Genomic DNA, 15903 nt, shown 5'->3' with positions numbered 1-15903 from the left:
GTATATTTAACAACAAAACACAAGTTTCAAGACTATTATCTACTTTAAACTTCAAGAGACATCAATGCTCAGCCTAGCTGAGCTTTTTTTCCCCCACCCGCATCTTGTGACATCTTAAGAGTTCTCAAAAAGGGGGAAACCAGGAGGTAAGAAGAGAAATCTCATCTCCTAGGAATTTCTGTGAGAGTGTCATGCCATCGCAAAAGTCAAGCAAATTTTATTGTCTTCATGTACTTGCCTTCCAAGTTATTTTTTGACTCATTGAAGGAGACAATGGAGAAATGTTATTGCAGTGGATTTGTAGTCACTTAATAGAGTTGCATTTTTCATTTGTGAAAATAAGCAGACAATCACACAATTTGTAACGCTTTATTAAACCCTGAATGTTACAAAACTATAATCAGAACACCACAGCAATTAGAACAATAACAGGCAGAGTATTTGAAACAGTTAAACGAAAAACAAACACAGATTTAGTCATTGTCTGCTGGAGATATCATGGTCACTGGCAGCATAAGTCATGGCGGCAACAGCAGTACATTCTCTATACCTGAACAAACCTACAAACACCCTCCGAGGAGACAAAACAATATTAAAGTATTGTTCAAGTTTCCTCACCTGTGAATCTTTGGCTAACCATTAGGTAAATGGTACATTTTCTAAAGAAATTCAAAAGAACCAAGCCTGCTTGATTAGGTTTTCAAACAGATGGATGGTATGGTATGAAAACTGTCTCATCTGTTCTTCCCCTACATAAAGAGCTGTTCGGAAATAAAATTAGATTGACAAGAATGGAAAATCTTGAATAACTTTTTTTCAGAAAGGGTGTGGTTACTTTTCAAAGCAGCTTTAGTCGACAAATCTCAATTCCTCAGAAGAGGGCATCAAAAAACTATACATTTATGAGGAAGATTGTCTGCATATGTGGTTAGGACTGACATTTTTGGTACAAATTTATGTGCATTACAATAGGCTGCATTGCTCCTAGGAAATGCAGCCTTCAGTGAAAGACATCAATCCATTTCTGGGTCCTCAACAGAGACATACATTCTGGGAATTATTGGGGCACTTATCAATTGCAAACCTTTTATAATTACTTCATTCTACTGGAGAAATGTGGAGGAAGGTAACCTCTCTCAGGTGAAATTCCAACAAGGCTGATTATTCTAACATTCCTCTCAAGTGTGAGTGGGTCCCATTCCTCATTTGATAAAGCATGCTTCCCTCTAGAGTCTCTTGCATGCTATTAGGCTGATACTGAAACAAAGCCTACCTAAACTGCTCATCTGAATGTAAAGTGATCACATTAGGGGGCACACTTCTACCAGGATAGCTTTTGAGAGTGAGAGTGTAAAGGTCATGTACAGTTTCTTACCAGAATGTAATATTTCTGTAAGGGCTCATTGAGAAGCAGTCACACAACATGCAGTCTACAGCCACTTCCCGGAGCACCAAACATTTTGGTTTCTCCACCTTCACCCTGAGTGCAGAATCAAACTGTGCCTGAAAACCATGCAAATAGCAGCTGGAGTGGCAGTAAGTAAGCACGCAAAATGAAATACACGACAGAACACAAATTTTACATATAGAAAACCCAAAAGTTAGCTACTACAAACACCCTTATAAAAGAATATGGGTCTTTCGTGGAAGCACAGAAGCCTAAACTGCGCATCTGTAGATAAAGCTAAAACTGATGGCATAGTGAGGCTTATTTTACACTTTGGTCTGAATCATTCAACAGCTATGAATAGCAATCACTCTGCCGAAATAGACAACCTTAAAGTGTTTGCATCATGAGAAGTCTGTCAAATGGGAAACATAAAGAACTACGAGGACAGACCCACGAGTTCCAGAAGCCTGCAAGCGTGACCACGCTTACCAGAACAACAGCTGTGCCTTACCCATGCACATGCATGGTTAAGGCAAATGCGCTCTAGTGTACGGAATGGGTAGGGAAAGAGGAGCGTCGGGAAGCAGACACGGAAACGGGGCTGGGGCCGGGTCTGGGGGTGGTTTGTGGTAGTTTTCAGGGGTGGTGGGGGTTTGGGTAGCTTTAAGGGATGGTGGGGTTCGGGGTAGTGTTTGGGGGTGGTGGAATTTTTGAAGGCAGATTCAGGTATTTTTTAGGGGAAGTTTTTAGGGATTAGGGGAGGGCAGGGTAGTTTTTTGGGCTCTTGAGGAGGTCAGATACATTTTCAGGGGAGGGCGGAGTAGTATTTAGGACAGGGTTTTAGCCATTATGGCAGGGGGAGGACACAGCGTGGGTGTTGGTAGGGGAATTTGCACTTTAGGGCGGAAGGGGGAAAGGAGCAGGGGAGGTTGTACCGTAAAGCGGTAGGGGTAGGTTGTAACCTTAGCTATTCCGGGGGGGGGGGGGGGGAGGGGAGGGGGGGGGGTGGTTGAGAAGAATCTCAATTCAAGTTGTAGTGTTGTTTCTAATAGTAAACGCATATCCTTTTCCATACACTTAAGGTAATGGCTAAAGCAGTCTTCTTTCCATGAGGCTCACAAGGTTAACAGGTGTCAAAAATAACCTGATCTCAACTGGAACAGCTCTGTTTTTTCATGGATTAACTTCATTTTGTTAAACATATTATTGTTACAAATATAAGTGGGGACTTGAGCAAAGGAATGGCAGTGTGTATACACACGCTCACAGAAAATTAACCCCAAGTGGTCTGCTGATCTTTAGATCAATGTATGCCACCCAAGTTGAAAACTGGGGCATTTCCAAATCAAATGCATCAGATGTAGGACGGCTGGCAGCATAGAAATACATTGCTTTTAATGCTCTACTGAACATTATTCTGGCCATCTTGCCCACTATTGCTTCCTCCCTCCAGGAATGAGGCCTGCTCCATCTGGAACTCAAGGAAACCTATACACCAATCACACTCTACCATCTCAATAATAAGTACATCAGATGGTGAATGACTGGCTAGGTGTTGGGCGATCTTACAACTATGTGTAGTGTGATCAAGCAACTCAGACCTAAGTGACCTTTTTGATACATAGATAAGGAGTGGAGATGCCCACTTGGTATGGAACCATACATAAAATATAGGAAACACTTCATGCACAGGACCAGTAAGCTCTGCTAATCCATGTACTGCAACTGCAGAAAGTGAAATTCTCTGGTGATTAGTGACAAGGGGGATTGCAGATGCTCAAACCAATGGAAACAGACCACCGTGGGTGAGAAACCTATGTATCTCTGAAAAAGTCACTCTTTAATAAGCATCAGTTGCAATAACTCACCAAGCAATGATGCTTTCATGACAACCCCAAAATTGACCCCCTTAATGCATCTGAAACACTTACAATAAGGAATGCACTCCACCACAAAGAACAAAACTCTACTAGTAAGGTTCGAAAACGTCTTGGACAGAGGCAAAGTGGAATAAAGGAGTGAGGCACGCATTCGGTATTAAAAATTGAGGCCATTTTGCCTTAATGAAAAGGTTGTCAATTTCAAATATAAGCTATCAGATGTGACGTTCTTGAAGGTCAGGAGTAGTGTGTGTCTTGACCCACCTAAACAATTATTACCAATGAATTTGACAAACGTTTACAAAACACAACGAAACCAACAAAGAAAAAATACAATGCTAATGAACAGGAATTTGGCAAGTTTTGTAGACGTAAGTAAGGTAATAATCCTAGGCACCTCTATTGTTTGGTCGAGGCAGTGAAATTACATTTTCTTCCGTGCAACATCAGCTTTTTGTTCTGAATCAAGTAGCATGTGGGACATGCAGACAAGATGCATGCATTTTGAACCGTAGCCTCAAACAAACCCTTAAGATTACAAACAGAAAGAGGAAACATAGTGCAATAGCCGGAGGAGCTAACGTATCTGGATTAACTAATAAAGGGCAGTCTAAAAATATGTACTGGAGCTGTCCAATACTAGACCTGATCACTGAAAGGATAAGGGGGTGCTTTTAACTGGGAGATTCAAGAGAAACACCTTAGTCAAAATGCAGTCACCTTGTTGGAAAGCAACCTAAAGGGTAATGTGATTCTTAAGGGTAGATGTTTAATGAGTAACAAAAGCAAACAAAACAAGGCAAGTGGGCCCAAAAACTGACCGTCTGCGCTGTTACACAACAAAAATTAAATAACAGAACATCTCATACACTCTCGAAAAAGTCAATTTTCTTTGCTGAAATCAGGTTGCTTTCGTTAGATCTGTTGCATATGGGGTCAAGGTTCCAGAATAGTTTGTAGGCAACTTGGACAAATCTTAGTGTTAAGATCATTGGAAACCTTTTCTTTGCACTGCAGTCACTATGTATCGCCAACACACTTGCTTTTTTTTTTTTTTAAAGCAGTGTTCCTTATACTGCAGGTATTAATCCCTCTGTAATCCCTAGCTCTGAGTAGACTGAAATACGAGCTATTCTGACTTTCAGATGATGATAGCACGATGCAGGTTCTCATACTCCTGCCAACTCTGAAGTGGAAAATCTTTTCATGTGACCTGAAATTCAAAAGCACCATAATAACCAAGTAACCAAACACCAAAGCAGGGCCCCTAAATAAGCAGATGTTTTTGATTCCCCTTTCATAAAGCAAAAAGTGATAGTTCATGTCCATGGCAAATGAAAGATATACATATGCTGGGGCGAACGAAGTAAGCTTTTTGGAAAAGCACCATACTATGTTAAAGTAGAAATGTAAGAGCCCAGAGTGCACTGCATTCATTTGAAGAAAGGGATTTAATTAACCCACAACATTCAGTCTTTAGAGCAAGGAACTCTATCATTTATAATTTCAAATAGAAGACTGCATGATAAGAAGCATGCAGAATTATGATATGTCAGGTGTTGAAAAAAGCAGAAGAGGACTTCAGAACAAGTAGTTGCAAGGGTCCCATGGATATTGAATGAGAATTTATTTGTGCGCCCGAGACTCTCCTCATCTGGAAAGTTAAAAGAAATGCTACTTTAGTGGAAAGAGTCCAAAGTTATTTTTGCACTATTTGCACACAAGAGGATTTATCTGACAATATAGAACCTTGGATGGATAAGCAGAGCACACAATTTCAAGAGGTGGTGAAACAGATGCTTCAAAGTCACCAGTATGGTGTCTCAGAGCGCTCTCTGAATGAACAACTCAAATTCCATCTCCCACCATCCTCGTAAGCCATGAAACAGTTTAGCCATTGGGATATTGATCAAAACAGCTTGAAAAATACTACTATCTCCCACGAGTAGAAGCTCTAGGTATCAAAAGTAGGCCTTGCTCTTTAATGTGGAGACCTTACTAATGGGCATACAGTGGTAGTAGTCACGAGTTTGCCGTGGCATATTAAAGGAGTGCTACACCCACCATTTTAAAACATTGCTTTGTGTCCAGCTTGAAAAGGTGTGCCTCCACAAGTCTAAAGGTAAAGATCAAAGTAGATGTGTGGATTGGAAGTTAAAATTGGTTCATTCTTGCTCTCTATCATACTGTTTGTTCCATGTAAACACATTTATGACATGCCCATCACACACAACTCGGCAGTCACAAGTACGGTTTTAAGTAATACTTGGAGATAGACCATAACTATTGTTAAATTGCCAACACAGCGTATAGTAAAGTAAAACCAACTGGAAAACTCTAAAGAGTTTGCATATAAGGAACAGCTGATGCTTTTAAGATTTATTTTCACTGGTTCTTAGGAGCACATTCACAATGTGAGGAATGATTAATTACTGGAAGTTTGACCAAAGTATGCGTGCACAGGGAACATAAGTTTAAGTCTCAAAGGCTGGAAGAGGCCTGCCCTCCGAATACAAAGGGACATCTCCAAGAGACAGTTTCAAATTAGGCCAGATTAACAGTAAAAGCCAAGAACAGGGGACTCACTTGTTCAGATGTCACCACAGTAAGTTTCGGTGGAACAGTTGAAAATCACATGGACAAAATAAACATCTGTACTGCCCAGTGACATTGGCCTTGGAAGGACAGTGTTCATCTGTATCACAGTCAGAAAACACCTGGTAGATAAAAGGAAAAAGGCAGCAAAAACTGATACAAAGGGCACTCAGATAACTATATCAAAAAGTGCACAGATTCATCATCCCTTGTCAAAGGCTATACAATATGTCAGGAGCTACCAACAAAGTAGAACATGCAGATGGGAGGATTAACTATTTCTGCCTATTAAGAGAAACTTAGGAGATGGTCTCAATCCAGAATTTCAAATAAGTGTAGGTTCTTTCTGATACATTGCAAAATCCTTATGCTCAGGAACATGTAGTGCCAGCAGTAGTAGAAGCACTTGTCCTATTTTCACAACATCAGACAGTGCCCCCAGAAAAGGACTCAATAATATCTTTAATTTTTTTATTTTTTTTAATTCAAACTGTCTCAGGGAATGGGTTTAGGATTCTCCAGAACCCTCTTGACAGGTCTAAGAGCTCCCAATAAACGTGTAACCACTATTTAGAGGCAACTGAGGAAAGATCTTTAAAAAGAGCATCAGACAGCTCCTAACTTAAGTGTTTTTGCAACATAGAGGAGAATCTTCTCTAACAAATACAAGGCTCCTTCCCATCAATGGCATCACAACGAGATTCTCCAAACAGTGTTTTCACAGAAATAACTGGCTGCAGTCACCATCACCGATTTGTTGTATATGCAGCAATTACCTCACGGAGACACAAATAAAAGACATGCTTGTGTTACTTGTGAAACACAGAGCCCTCTTTTCTCCACACGTTCCTTCTGCATTACTAAGATGTGCGTGTAAACAGAAGGAAATTATCAACACACATAGACCCACTTTAATTTGAAAGTCACAATTAGACAATTGATTTAGACTGGTTATGCTCCATCAATATGGGTCAAATCACTGCCTACGTAGGTAGTTAGCCAATATACAGAAAATGTCCAAGGAAGACTGGGATTGCCTAAAATTTTCTTTTTGGCCATAAGTAAACCTTTAACGAATACATTAATTTTCCCTTCAACTCCTTAACTAGAAATTTCAGCTTGTGTGCTGCCTATAGTGCCCGGAAATGCTCCAATGCTCACTGAGAGCACAGCACAAAGATCCCAGAATGAAACCGAGCAACTGGTACCCACCCTTTCCACATAGCATTTTTTAAGTCTGTTCAAAGGACGGGAAGAGTTGTGCTTAATTAGTGTAAATGCAAACATGTCTGCAAATGAAACTGAATATACTACTGCTGTTACACTGACTGAAGCAATGTAAGAAGTTCAGAGAGGACAAACAAGTCGCATCTGACTCCACTAGGATTCCTGTCCAGTGCAAACAGAGGCAGCCTACTCTCAGCCCCTTTTTAAACATTGGCGATTTCATCTACAAAGAAGCAGCTGTGTTCATTGCATAGGATTTAGATACGTTTACCAACACATCCTGCAAAAACTCAGGCTCCACTAAACGAAAGCAGTGGCCAGCACCCATAAAGGGCCAATTTTTCCTTTCCATCAAGAGGCACTCGTGCAGTACTTGGGGTACCTCAAAGCAAGCCAAAATACTCTGCAAATAAAGGATTCTGTCCAGATAAGTGAAAAGAACCACATTCTACTAGTAAAGCCTCATTCAGTTAGAAATGAATCTTGCTCTTTAGGGAAATTATAGCAAAGCAGCATTGAACAGTCTTACGACACACAGTCCGTGCCATAATCACAAGTTCTGATGCATACAAATTAGTAGAAATCAAATGAACTGTAAAGTTTGAACAGCACAGTCACCTTAGCGCTAAAGTCTCTTCAATTTGTTAAATTAATAGAAAAACTATGTTAAACTATAGTGTGCATTTAATGCTGAAATATAAAAGCGAGTAGCTTCGATAATATGTTTACTATGCTTTCTGAAAGAGTGCCAGCTACAATAAATGGGAGAGCCTGCCCCCAACATGTCTGTCAAAGCTGTTCCAACATGTATGCAAACTTACTAGAAGTCCTCAGTCTATCAACTGAACTGTGCAGTAGCAGTGCAATGTGCGTGTGTCTCCTGAGGTTGGGCTAATGGGACCATTTATTGGTTAAAAGACACTCACATTTAAGAATGCCCAAGTAATTATGCGAACTCACCACGAAAATAAAACATATTACTGGAGATCTTTTTGTGCTTCAGCTTCTCTAACTTAACTTAGTAAACAGGACGTCACAAGGCTACCATCTGAAGCACCATTACAATATTCTGGTATATTTGGACTGATGGAGCTGTGAACGGACATAGGAAGTACAAGAAAATATTCTTGCATTAGAAAGCATTAAGAACATTTGCATCAGAACAGTAAACTGGCGACTTCACCACCACTTTCACTCAGGTGTTAATTACTTTACCAGGTGAGCAGAATAATTATGTTTCATTAGACTATGGCACCTGTTTTTGAGCAGGGATGGGCACAAGGTTCAGTAAATCAAACAAAAACGGCCAAAGGCTCTGAACTTTTAAAGCACACGTTAAATTGTTGAATCTACTACAATCTTGAAATAAATTCAACATAAAACAAAATTGTGTCTCCAAGATAACTGACTGATAAAGAACTCTTGATCTATTTCTCAGTATCTCCAGTATAGAACTGTGAGCTATTTAAGAAGATACTAAAGGAAAAAACTGCATTGTGTGAACTAGCACATTTGAGATATTGTGGATATAAATAATCAGCAACATTGAAAACAGACAGTAAAGTAGTTTTACACCATTGCCAGCAAATACCAAACACTGTAGTGGCTGCATAGACCTTACAGAATGTGTAGTGTTGTGCCAAAGCACACTGCATCGATCAGAAGCATTCTGTAGGGTTAACCCCAGCAAGGCCACAGCCTCCAGTGCCTTTTTCTGCAAACCCCGACACCTGAGCAGGCATTCTGATAACATGAGCATGTTACCCCTTAGGAAGAGCGCAATGCAAACAAAGTTTGTTTCACACAGCAGAGCGATGGATCAAGAAGTTGGGCAACAACTCATGCAGGAGGACTACAGTTGGTGATCAACGCAGGGTTTGGTACAGGTACCCCTTCTTGTAGGCACTCAGCGGATAGAAAGTGGCCACCACAAACCTGCCATCAAACATCCTTCCAGACAGCATTTTTCGTGCAGCTTTGGAATCACCAGCCTTTGCATATTCAACAAAGACCTGCAAAATAAAAGAAGGGGGGGGGGAAGCGAGGAGGGGGAGACTTTATTTTACAATACCAAAACAAACTTACAAGAACTTGACCAAAAAGCTACATGTGTTCCAGGCATTTTGTAAGAGGAACCTGAACATGGAAATGAAGAACATGGGTCCAAACAAGGTTCTTATAAGTTTATTTCCAGAAAAAGTAGAAAACATTCTTTGCAACTTGATACTGCCTCTTGTTATTTTTCTCAGTTGTTAAAGTCGTCTTTCTCCACTTCTACTTTTCAAATCCTCTCATCATTCACAAATAAGCCTTTAGTGAAGTTAAATAATCCGTGCAGTTTCTAACTCAGTCTTTTGCTCTTCTAAAGTCTATAAAAAGACCTGTTACCTTTATTAAGTTTAATAGTGTCTAGTATTCTATCATGGACTCCCTAAATAATGAAAAGTCAGATGTCCGTATTGCATGCTGAGACGGCAATAAGGAAGAAATGAAATCCAACTTTCGACCACTATCACCGGTCCTTGAAATTTACCGCACCAAGGGACTTGGGGCAGCCCGCTATGGGGTTTAAAGAAAATTAAGAACAGTTTAATTCGATCAATATTGGCTTTGCCCACAAGCACCCCATTTACCCTAATGCAACATGACATAGGGGGTGAGGAATGTTATATACATTGCAGCTCTTAAACCACTGATACACTTGGTGAAGCTCTGGATGGGCAAAGCCTAGGATTCCAGTGAAACAGGTGGGTGCAGAGATAAAGCTGGAAAAACAACTAGTAATACTATAGCTTAAACAGAAATTCTTAGATGTACAAATTAGGTCTGCAAGGAATTTGGAATAATCCTAAGAGAACGACAAGGGGTATGGTAGCCAAATTGAAGAATAGGTACTGGTACTAAATCAAGCACATTATCAGGGCGTTTCACTGATGTGAAATGTGTCTCAGCTTTTGAACAGTTTCTGGGCCAAATGGAACCTCCACTAGCAAGATCTATTTTTCTTACAAAACGGATATGGGATCTTGCCAGTAAATGCATTCAGAAACAGGTGGCAGACGAATGCCAACGTGCCCATGTGCCGTCTTCTCAATCATTTCCCTCTGTCATTGGACACCCCTTCCACCCTCTCCTTCCTTTGTTTCTCACTTACCTTCTTACTCCACTAATGCTACAAGAATGAACTAATTTTAGATTCATTTTGTACTTGGACATTCATTAATTTGAAACAGTATGCAGCATTTCTGTAAAATAGATTGGAAATGTGTGCCAAAAAGAATAAAACAAAATAAAAATAAAGCTCTCATTGCGATAACCAATGGTTAGTTTGATGTTCTTTACTCAAACCAGGATTAAGGGAAACATGCACGGCTGAAAGATCCGACAACTATAAATACTGTGGCAATGCTTTTTTTCCCCCCAATGAGCGAAGTACAGTCCTGGTATTTAAAAAAAGAGCAAGATTGGCAGTCTTCAATTCTTATTTACAAATTGTCTTTATGATTACCGTAATATTATTATGATTAATTTCTCTGGCCTTTTTAAATGTAACTTTTATTCCATCATTGAGCTGCTATTGTAATGAACCGAAAATGAGTATTTTAAACGTTTTATGTCGTTATTTGTACTTGTTAGTGTCTTGTTGAACAAGTTACTTACCTTCGGTAATGATATTTCTTTAAGAGACATTAGTTCGGGATTCCTTACCTTGGAATTACGCCAAGGCGTCAGACTGGACCCGGAGAATTTTTTCTTCAGCAGTACCCCTGCGCGTCGGTAGGTGGTGTCGGTCAACTCCACGTTTGTCGTTATCATTGTGATCGCCGGAATGACGTCACGGTATCTACTTAGACGCTGCCCCTGCGCGCGGACATCAGTTCTTTACACAACATTCCACACCAGAAGCGCAGAGCCATGTAATACACTGCCCACTGGTGCACAAAACTAGGCCCCTGAAATGGAGTCCCTTACTCTAAAAGTCAGTTCGCAGAACGGGGAAGATGGGTTGGGGGGGGGGGGGTGTGGGGGTAAGGAATCCATAACTAATATAGGTCTTTTACAGATATATCGTTACCGAAGGTAAGTAACTTGTTCATATGAAAGAGACTATTAGTAATAGACTCCTTACCTTAGAATAGATACCCCAGCAATACCAACCCCGGGGTGGGTCTGCGAACTAAGTTCACACCAGTTAGTCCTGGAGTACTGAGCGACTAAAGAAGCCGTTTCTCCAGACTTGGCTGTCCAGGCAGTAGTGTTTGGTAAACATGTGCAGTGAAGCCCCCGAAGCTGCCTGGTAGATGTCATGAAGGGGAAATCCATGTCCCAAAGCAGTAGTGGCTGCCGTCGCCCTGGTGGAGTGGGCGCGCAACCCTACTGGAGGTTCCTTTTTCGCTAAGGAATAACAAATTTTAATGCAAAGAACGACCTATCGTTTTTGCACAGTCCAACCATTCTTGGCGCCCACTTAGCCAACAAAGAGTAGATCATCCACCCGGAATTGTTTTGTGCGATCCAGATAAAATGAAAGCGCACGTTTTGGATCCAGACGGTGGAGCCTCTCCTCCTCTTTAGAAGGATGCGGGGGCGGAAAGAAGGTGGGCAGAGTGAGGGTCTGTCTTATGTGGAAAGAGGTAACCACTTTGGAAAGAAAAGAAGGTCTAGTGCGTAGGACAACCTTGTCCGGATGAACAGCCAGGAAAGGAGGTTTAGAAGAAAAAGCCTGAAGCTCACTCACCTTGCCAGCAGAGGTGATGGCCACCAAAAAGACAGTTTTGAGTGCTAATAGTCTGAGAGGATAATTATGTAGCGGCTTGAAAGGAGCGCACAGAAGGTAGGTCAGAACAAGGTTCACATCCCACTGGGGCATTTACAAAAGGAATAGGAGGAAACAGGTGAGTAATGCCCTTAAGGAAGCAATTTAGAATAGGGGACTTGAAAAGAGAAGGCTGATCAGGAAGGCGAAGAAAGGCCGAAATATAGCCTTTAAGAGTGCCCAGAGCAGCATCCTGCTGGGCCATAGAAAGAATGAAGAGGAGAACCTCTGATAGAGGGGTAGAAAGGGGATTCACAGCCTTTGCTGTGCACCACGCCACAAATTTGTTCCATCTACAGGCGTATACCGTTTTGGTGGAGGAACGCATGGCTGCCAAGATAACGTTCCAGACTTCGGGAGGAAGGTCGAAAGTAGTCAACTGGCACCGCTCAATCTCCACGCCATGAGGTGGAGACTGGACAGATTCTGGTGCACGACCGTCCCCTGCTGCTGTGACTAAAGATCATCCAGAAGAGACAGTCTGATGGGAGTATCAATGGCCATGTTCAAGAGCTCGGAATACCAGACTCTTCGTGCCCAGTCCAGAGCCACAAGAATGACTTAAGCCCGGTCGCGCTTGATTCTCTTCAGCACTCTGGGCAGAAGTGGTATAGGCGGGAAGGCGAATAGAAGACCGCAACTCATTCTTGACGAAAAGCGTCGCTGAGTGAGCGCCGCCTTGGAAATTCCAACGCGCAGAACTGCTGACATTGTGCTTTCTCTTTGGTGGCAAATAGATCTGCCCAAGGCTCTCCCCACTGCAGAAAGAGACCTTGCACCACCCCAGACTGAAGACTCCATCCGTGATCCATCATGCACCTGCAGCTTAGTTTGTCTGCCCTGGTGTTCAGGGAACTCGCCAGATGTTGAACCACCAGGGACATGCCCTGATGTTCAAGCCACTTCCAGAGACAACGTGCCTCCTGACAGAGGGTCCACGACCCCACCCGCCTTGTTTGTTGCAATACCACATGGCGGTGGTGTTGTCCGTTAACCCCTCTCGTGCTCATGACGAGCTGGGCTCGTCATGGCGTAGCCTCCTCGCACGTTCATGACGAGCCCAGCTCGTCACGTAACATGCGCTTTCGCAAAACCCAGCGTACGGGCGGAATTCCGCCCGCACGCATGCGGTTAACACCTGCACTACTCGTCCTTTGACAGAAGGAAGGAATGCCTTCAGTGCAAGACGAATCGCCCGGAGTACCAGAAGGTTGATGTGGAGCCCGGACTCTGCCGGAGACCAGAGGCTTCTGATCTCCACTTCCCCAAAGTGGCCGCCCAACCCCAGAAGTGATGCATCAGTCACCAATGCAAACTCTGGTTGGGGGAAGGGAGAGGGATCTGCCGTTGACCCAATCCTGGCCCCACTGCAGAGCCCGCATATGCCACCGGGCATAGTCCACCAGCAGGAGGGCATGAGGCCAAGCAGCCTCAGGGTCATTCCGACAGACCCGGGATAGAGGCTGAAAGATCGGAATCATAGCCCGAATATCCCAGACTCGCTGTTCGGGAGGATAAGCCAGAATCTGCGAAGTGTCCAAAACCGCCCGATGAAAAGGAGCTTCTGAGAGGGAATCAGCAGTGACTTCGGCACGTTGATAGTGACTCCCAGCAAATGCAGGAGGTCCGCTGTAGTCTGGAGGTGGGAGAAACAGCATGGGGTGAACTCGCCCTCAACATCCAGTCGTCGAGATATGTGAAGACTAGAACCCCAGTTCTGCGGATGAGCTGCGACCACCGCCATCACTTTTGTGAACACCCGAGGGGCGCTGGCAAGGCCAGAGAGGAGCACAGTGAACTGAAAATGCTCATGGCCTACCGTGAACCCTAGGTAACGCCAGTGCAAGTCCAACTCTACCATCCAGTCTCAAGGGCAGACAGAACCTGAGCCAATGTTAACATTTTGAACTTCTCCGGAGGAAGCGGTTGACATCCCTGAGAAACAAGATAGGACGCATTCCTTTGTACGTCTTGGGTAACAGGATGTAGAGGGAGTATCAACCACAACCTACTTCTGGCACAGGGACTAGCTCAATGGCTTCCTTGGCCATGAGAGCTGCAACTTCCTGTTGGAGAAGGGCCAAGTAATCCTCCGACATGCGATGAAAAGCAGGAGGCATGGAGGGAGGGGTAGCCTCGAAGGGGAGGGAGTAGCCCCGTTGCACTATCTGCAAAACCCACCTGTCTAACGTGATGTTGAGCCAGTGGTGGAGGTGATGGCGAATCCTGCCGGCCACTGGCAACGGGTGACACTCAAAGGTCGGACTAGGAAGGTTTGGAGGCTGCTGCAGAGGGGTCACTGGTTGACTGACCGGTCCGCTGGCCCCCAGACCCACAGCGGTGAGTCACACATCCCAGGCCCTGCAGAGAATAGACAGCTTGCGTAGGCCTGTAGCTCTGGGCAGAACGTGGTGGGGCACCCCTTCCATAGCCAGGAAAGGGCAAAAAGCAGATTGTGTGGGGCATGAGGTGGTAGGGAGGCCCAAGGATCTGGCCGTAGCCCTGAAATCCTTTAAGGGCTCGAGCGCATTGTCCGCTGTTGGACCTGGCCTCGTGGCGTGGTTCCCCCCGTTCCTCAGCACCCCGTTCGCATAGCCCTGCACCCAGAAACCCCTGGTCGTCCCGTCCCCTGTCCGCCCCGCTCCCTGCACGAACCTACCAACGGACGACCATCCCCGCATTCTGCCATTCCACTTCCCGGCACCGGGCGCCCAGAACCTGCATCACCCCACAGGACCCCCGGCCACCATTACCCTTCCCGAGGTCCCTGACTCCCTAGGCTTTGCCTGACCCCGGCCCCAGCGAAACTTAGGCTTCAGACGCGCCATGGGGGGTAGAGATCTTCCCGATGGAGATAGGACCAAAGAGTTTCGATTGCACCTCCGGCCTCCCAAGGGAGACTGGTTTCTCTCACACCTCTGGCCTTCCCCTGTGGGCTGGTTTCGATCGCACCTCTGGCCTCCCCGAGAGCTGGCTCCAGACCCTGCTGGGCGTCTGGGAATTCCCGGACGCATCTTCTAAAGGATCAAAGGGCCAGCCGACGGAACACTCCGACGACCAGCCCCGAGATCTCCGCCTGCGAGGGTCCGGACATCAAAGGGCCACTGGACTATATCAAGGCCCACCCGAGAACTAGCGGGCAGTTGTATCCTGGACAAGAGAGCCCTGCTGATCTGATCGCGGCTCATCCTCATGAAGAAGGACCTGGAACCTCGGAGCCCTGCTTACGCTGTCGCGGCTCATCCGTGACTCTAAGAACCATTCGTTGAACATCCTGAGCCCTGCTGACGCTGTCGCGGCTCAACCTCGTGGAGGAAGAACTGGAACCTCGGAGCCCTGCTGACTTTGTCGCGGCTCATCCTTGATCAATAAGGACATTCGCTGAACACCCTGAGCCCTGCTGTCGCCGCTCCTCAAGAACTGACAGACACTCTGTTCACTCCGGATCGAGCCCTGCTGACCTCGTCGCGGCTCGAGGAGTACTCTGGTCTGGCTGGACCATCGACGCTACCAACACGACCTGGCTCGAGAAGCAGTGAGTAGAGCAGCCAGTACGACCGCCATCTTCCGTATCCCCCGGCTCGAGGATTGAGAGCTGTGCGCAGGGTACGCTTCGTACTGGCCTACTATTGGGACTGTCCCGCTTCCCTACTCCTTACCACTGAGACTTTACGATCCCTCGATCACTTGTAAATACGTGTTCCTTGTGCCTAAATCTTTACTGTTGATAAAGAACTTACTTACCGAGATCCACGGTGTGGTGTCCGTTCATAAGTGTGGTGTACGTTCAGTGTGTACGATCCTAGACTCGACGGAAAAAGTGCTTTCCTATGGCGACGGTGTCTGCGAGACACCGCCAACCATATTACAATGCCTGCGGTCCTATGCCTTTCCACGGCGGCATTGCCGCCGTGGAAAGGCATAAGGTTTTTGCTTTGGGGGCCCGTTGCGGGCCCCCAGGGTGAAGGGGGGTGCACATGGGCGGTACCTATGGT

The 15903-nt window shown here is 44.7% G+C and overlaps 1 protein-coding gene across 1 annotated transcript in view; it reads right to left on the bottom strand.

Moving 5' to 3' along the window:
- Positions 1-355: 355 nt before the first annotated feature.
- The window catches only part of UHMK1 (U2AF homology motif kinase 1), a 225708-nt gene continuing 210160 nt past the window's right edge, over positions 356-15903 (bottom strand). The window contains exon 8 of the mRNA XM_078687146.1: positions 356-9104. Within this exon, the coding sequence (XP_078543272.1) occupies positions 8958-9104 (147 nt within the window). The 3' untranslated portion in view covers positions 356-8957. The remainder of the gene's footprint in view (positions 9105-15903) is intronic.

The sequence above is a fragment of the Lissotriton helveticus genome, chromosome 1_1 (assembly GCF_964261635.1).
Source record: "Lissotriton helveticus chromosome 1_1, aLisHel1.1, whole genome shotgun sequence".
NCBI lineage: Eukaryota > Metazoa > Chordata > Amphibia > Caudata > Salamandridae > Lissotriton > Lissotriton helveticus.
Note: the sequence above shows the minus strand (reverse complement) of the source record. Positions and strands in the feature narration are given on the sequence as shown.